Source organism: Chiloscyllium plagiosum, chromosome 16 (genome assembly GCF_004010195.1).
Source record: "Chiloscyllium plagiosum isolate BGI_BamShark_2017 chromosome 16, ASM401019v2, whole genome shotgun sequence".
Classification (NCBI taxonomy): Eukaryota; Metazoa; Chordata; class Chondrichthyes; order Orectolobiformes; family Hemiscylliidae; genus Chiloscyllium; species Chiloscyllium plagiosum.
In genome coordinates, this window is record NC_057725.1 from 44,359,000 (window position 1) to 44,365,352 (window position 6,353).

Consider the following 6,353-nt stretch of genomic DNA (forward strand, 5'->3'; position numbering starts at 1 on the left):
GTTGACAGTATAGAAGGCTGTTGTAGGCTGCAGTGGGACATTGACAGGATGCAGAGATGGGCTGAGAGGTGGCAGATGGAGTTCAACCTGGATAAATGTGAGGTGATGCATTTTGGAAGGTCGAATTTGAAAGCTGAGTACAGGATTAAGGATAGGACTCTTGGCAGTGTGGAGGAACAGAGGAATCTTGATGTGCAGGTACATAGATCCCTTAAAATGGCCACCCAAGTGGACACGGTGTTAAGAAAGCATATGGTGTTTTGGCTTTCATTAACAGGGGGATTGAGTTTAAGAGTCGTGAAATCTTGTTGCAGTTCTATAAAACTTTGGTTAGACCGCACTTGGAATACTGCGTCCAGTTCTGGTCGCCCTATTATAGGAAAGATGTAGATGCTTTGGAGAGGGTTCAGAGGAGATTTACTAGAATGCTGCCTGGACTGGAGGGCTTATCTTATGAAGAGAGGTTGACTGAGCTCGAACATTTTTCATTGGAGAAAAGGAGGAGGAGAGGGGACCTAATTGAGGTATACAAGATAATGAGAGGCACAGATAGAGTCGACAGCTAGAGACTATTTCCCAGGGCAGAAATGGCTAACACGCGGGGTCATAGTTTAAGCTGGTTGGAGGAAAGTATAGGGGGGATGTCAGAGGTGGGTTCTTTACACAGAGAGTTGTGAGAGCATGGAATGCGTTGCCAGCAGCAGTTGTGGAAGCAAGGTCATTGGGGACATTTAAGAGACTGCTGGACATGCATTCGGTCACAGAAATTTGAGGGTGCATACATGAGGATCAATGGCCAGCACAACATCGTGGGCTGAAGGGCCTGTGCTGTACTGTTCTATGTTCTAAGTCCACACTGACGTTCCGAACAGTATCCCACCCAGGCCCATTTTCCTACCCTATTACTCTACATTTACTCTTAACTAATGCACCTAACTAGCACATCCGTGAACACTATGGGCAATTTAGCATGGCCAATTCATCTAACCTGCACATCTTTGGACTGTGTCAGGGAGAACGTGAAAACTCCACACAGACAGTCGTCCGAGGCTGGAATCAAACCTGAGTCCCTGACACTGCGAGGCAGCCACTTAGGACTGAAATCAGAAATCAATCTGTGGAGATGTCAGTGTTGGACAAGGCCAGAAGTCACACAACACCAGGTTATAGTCCAACAGATTTATTTGAAATCACAAGCTTTCAGATGCTGTTCCTTCAACAGGAAGGAACAGCATCTGAAAGTTTGTGATTTCAGATAAACCTGTTGGACTATAACCTGGTGTTGTGTGACTTCTGACTGAGTAAATAATTTGTGAAGATCTCAATTGGTTCCAAAGATGGAATCAGTTAACCTCTTCCAAAGTTTCACTCTGTTTTGTTCCTATGTCAACTTTGATTCAGATCCATACACATATGTGTGAAATGAAACCACTCTATATCAGTTCTACAGCTACTGTTAAGAATAGTTAAAGTCATAATCCTTATACAACGGCTAATCTGACAGTAATGAATCTCTAAAGCACCACCAACGTTTCTTATGTTTGGCAATAATGGGCTTGTAAGTATCTCAGCATCAAATCAAGTGCAGGTTTGCTTTATGCTATGGCACTTGATCTCTATTAACAAGACTCAATAGCAGGAAAATGTTCATTGGTCATCTGGCTGTTATTTACTCATTTGACATTTCCAAAACATTTATTTCTCTTTCTCCACAAAAACCTCAATCTTAAAAGTCAAAATCTCTTGGATAAGTTCCAGTGTTGGCTTATAATGGCGTTCAGTATACTACCATTGGTCTATCACGAGTAGCAAGAGTGCTCTATTATGTCTACAAAGCTATATACAATAGTTTTGTCACATACCAATGGAATATTAGATGTGGAAGATACTCTGCTTGCATGAGATGTGTTTCTTGTAACCTAAGGTAAGTCAACCAGTTTTTACAATCATCGTTTACATTACATATTATATTAATAGCAATTAGTCACTCCAAACACATGCAACGTTAAAGTTGGGAACATGCTGGGCACATCTGACTTGAGTCAGAAAAACTGTCATGCCAAAAGATAAAACATTTTCAATCATTTTTAAGTATTAATGATTATTAATTTATAGATTTTAGAACATGCTATTTAAGTTTCACCTTTTATTTGATATCTATAAACAAATAATCAAATAGATCAAAACAAACTCCCTGAATGACATTGCACATTTTACCATAGATTCTCTCTACCCTTGGGAAGAAGTAATAATAATAATAATAATAATAATAATAATAATAATAATAATACAAGCACTGACCAAATTGGTTTCAGTTCAACCTACTCTACAGTTCAAATTTTTATAATCAGACATACTAACAAAAAGTCATCCACATAGAGTAAAAACACAGAGAATGCTGCACTATAGGGTTTTGCCCACAGTCTTCTGTGTGCTGGATTATACAATTCTCGATCGTTTTAAAAAAACTTGCATTTTAATAATACTGCACATTATCTCAGAAATAATTGAAGGCGTTTCCTTTCCAATGAATTAGCTTTAAAGTGTACTGGCAGGGAGTTTAACATCTCATCTAAATGATAGCAGTTCCAACAATGCTGTACTCTCTCAGTATTAGACTGGAATGCAAATTTGATTCCACACACAAGTATACAGTTAAAACTCAAACTGTGCTTGATTTGCCAAGCAGTCATTGCAGTACCTATGTAATTTTGTTCTGAAAGGGCTGTCTAGTGCAAATTACTTTGGTTACTTTTAGGATAGAAGTTAGAAAATGTGCAGTCCAGAGGAAGATGGCACAGCAATCATAACAGATTTCACAACACACAGTCAATACCTTATAACTATTTGGATATGAATGTTCACCAGCCAGGATGTGCACAGGACTATAGCCAACTTTTGAGCTATGGTTGTTTACTTGCCAATCATTAGCTGACTCCATGCCAGCATGGGAATGATAGTTTAAGTTGCATTCCCTTGCTTCTGGGATGGTACCATGAGAACAGGCTAAAGCAATAGGATGAATGGGTATTGGAGGGGGCGGTGGTGGAGGGGGAGGAAGTGGTTGTGGAGGAAGTTGAACTGGGGAACCCATGTGAGATGGGTTTGGATGATATAGAGATGGTGGAGGTGGGGCAGGCTTTTTCCGTGATGGTGTGACAGTTGGTGATAGAATCTTGGTTGGCTGTGGTAGTGGAACAAGATGAGATGCTGGTGGAAGAGGTGCCATCCGCTTTGCTGATTGCTCAAATTGATCTAAGTTGATGTCATCAAGATCTGTGGTATGCAGTTGGAGGCCACTGACAAACTTCCGTACAGAGGTTGAAGGAGGTGGTGGTGCAATTGACCCCTGTGGATAATAGGGAGTCTTTAAACTGAGATGATTCTCAATTGACAAGCATAACATAAAACTGTACTGTTAACAATATCCATCAGTAACACTTGAAGAAATAATCCTTTGAGGATGATCTTTGAGACATTAATATTGCTTTGATAGTAATTTGGAAGAAAATTTCCAGTAAAACTTAAGAGCCTTGCTGATACAGTAGCATGTCGGAATGGGCATTGAAACAAGTTTTGAATTCAATGGTCCAATGGGGTCAGAAATTGATGAATTCACTCATCCTCTAAACTGAGACCAATATGGATACTTGGGATTGTTAAACATAGAAAATATGAATGAGCTGAAATCTATTCCACATGATGTGTAAAAAATAGGAACATTTAAAAAACGGGAGCCCCATTAAGATGAAGTCAAATCTTAATGGGGCTCCCATTTTTTAAATGTAAAAATAAACAAAATATCAATATTAATTCATAAAAACTTAATTACATAGCTCTTCCTGGTAAAAAAAATGAGTGCCATAATGTTGTCAAGTCCAAAATAATACTGAGAGAATGCTCACTGTTTCAGACAATAGGTTATTTTAGAGAACGTGTTAATTCAGTTACGTAAGACAAAACCGACAAGATGCCTGACCCACTAACTGTTGTACCTCTGGATGAGTTTTGTACAATATTTAATTAAAACTGTAACGGGAAATCTTTAAAGTGGTGAATGACTCTGAACATATAATCTGGCTGAGGATTCAAAGCAACTTAATTTAACCTCGAGTTCATCTTCTGCTAGAGATGGTAAGTGTAACAGTTTTGGTGAAGAGGAATCGTAGAACAGTTCTCCATATAATGGAGGTTTGCGCAGTCAAAATGAGAACTCTCAATTCCTGCTGCCTGATGGAAACTCAATTGTATAGAAGGTAAAATCCAAGTGGTTCTCTCATTCCAAATAAATCAAAATAAAAGCAAAGTTTTAATACAAATTTCACAGAAACATATTTACAGCTTTACTAAATTCATACCGGTTATGAAGATTAAACTGATGGAATATTTTGAAAATGAGACCCCCGCTAAGTCTGATAAGCAGTTCTGGAACTGCACACAGTTGACTAGGGAGCTAGGGGAAATATATTACAAAGTGATACATTAAAAAATATAAACCAGGCATGAAATTGTTCTTCAACTCTGAATTGCCTATTTTGTGCCAGAACCAAAGACCAATTTCACTCCAATACTTCGATATCAAATGTGAGTTATATGATTACTTATTGCCAAAGTGATCAATATTGGTTGTTCAAGGTTTATTTGTCATTTTGATATTTGAAAGACTTTGTCAATTAGTCATTACTACAAGGTTGCCAAATTGATTGGTTGGACATAGATGTTCCACTCTATAAAACAAATATTTCATATTGCATAAAGTGACAACAATATATCAGGCAGTGCACACAGCTTTATGTACAAGCACAGTACTCCTGAATAAACGTTACCTCAAGAGATTCATTCTCTGCTGATGAGATTTGCTCTAATCGAGTCTGGCACAACCTCTCTACCCAGTGCTGAACCTTTACAGACTCTTCCAGATCTTCACGTTCTGTTTCAGATACCTGAAGCAATGCATCAATAACTAAGCTCATTTAAAGAGTTTGATAAAGAGCTATAAATTAAGATTCTAGCCTGGTAAGTATTACCAAAAGAGAGAAGAAAGTCTCAGTAGATTACTTTCTTCAATTGTCTATTGAAAACAAAATCTTTTGTCATGAACATCTTCTACATTTTAAAAAGACATCAGCTAGTCAGTGGTCTACTTTCAATTTGGCTTTGGCACATAGAACATAGAAAAATACAGCACAGTACAGGCCCTTTGGCCCTCGATGTTGCGCCGATCCAAGCCCACCTAACCTACACTAGCCCACTATCCTCCATATGCCTATCCAATGCCCGTTTAAATGCCCATAAAGAGGAAGAGTCCACCACTGCTACTGGCAGGGCATTCCATGAACTCACGACTCGCTGAGTAAAGAATGCGAGTTCTGGTTTGTTTCACCATATTTCCCACACTACCATGACTTCACCTTATTCACTATTGCTTTGGAATTTCCTGGGATCATGAAAGGTTTTACATAAATGCAATTTTTTTTTTATTGGGCACAATACAGCATGCATGTGTTAGCAATGGACTCATCTCACCTCCACAGCCAGGGTGTTTCGGCAGCATCATTCCAAGCCTGTAAATCACAAGATATCAATGTTTATTCTCAGTCAGGTTTGAACTTGAAGGAGAAAATCTGTTAGTTTATGGAGTCTTGACAACTTGGAAAGTTTATGGCTTCCAGACCAAAATGTAGATATTTTAAGCCAGTGTGATTAGATTAGATTCCCTACAGTGTGGAAACAGGCCCTTCAGCCCAACAAGTCCACACCAAATTTTCCAACCCACCCAGACCCATTCCCCTACTCCCTACGAATGCATCTATCACTATGGGCAATTTAGCATGGCCATTCACCTGACCTTTGGACTGTGGGAGGAAACCCATGCAGACACAGGGAGAATGTGCAAACTCCACACAGACGGTCACCTGAAGCTGGAATCGAACCCGGGTCCCTGGCGCTGCGAGGCAGCAGTGGTAATCACTGAGCCACCGTGCCATAATAATAGCTCAATCCAATGTCGATTTTATTTTGGTGACTGAGAATCCTTCGATCACAGTGGTTTACAGTTTGATTGGCTGCTTATGAAACCGAGGAGAAAGTGAGGGCTGCAGATGCTGGAGATCAGAGCTGAAAATGTATTGCTGGAAAAGCGCAGCAGGTCAGGCAGCATCCAAGGAACAGGAGAATCGACGTTTCAGGCATAAGCCCTTCTTCAGGAATGAGGAAAGTGTGTCCAGCAGGCTAAGATAAAAGGTAGGGAGGAGGGACTTGGGGGAGGGGCGTTGGAAATGCGATAGGTGGAAGACAGGCCGCCTACTTGCGGAATGTTTCAGAGAACACCTCTGGGACACCCGGACCAACCA

The 6,353-nt window shown here is 39.9% G+C and overlaps 1 protein-coding gene across 3 annotated transcripts in view; it reads right to left on the minus strand.

Moving 5' to 3' along the window:
* The window catches only part of ush1c (Usher syndrome 1C), a 210,427-nt gene that overhangs the window by 84,303 nt on the left and 119,771 nt on the right, over positions 1 to 6,353 (minus strand). Inside the window, exons 17-19 of one of the 3 annotated variants that reach the window (XM_043705961.1) lie at positions 4,827 to 4,943; positions 2,837 to 3,349; positions 1,863 to 1,919 (exon numbers count right to left, since the gene is read on the minus strand). The exons of the other annotated variants lie outside the window; for them this stretch is intronic. Of the exons in view, the coding sequence (XP_043561896.1) occupies positions 1,863 to 1,919; positions 2,837 to 3,349; positions 4,827 to 4,943 (687 nt within the window). The remainder of the gene's footprint in view (positions 1 to 1,862; positions 1,920 to 2,836; positions 3,350 to 4,826; positions 4,944 to 6,353) is intronic. 3 annotated transcript variants of the gene reach the window in all.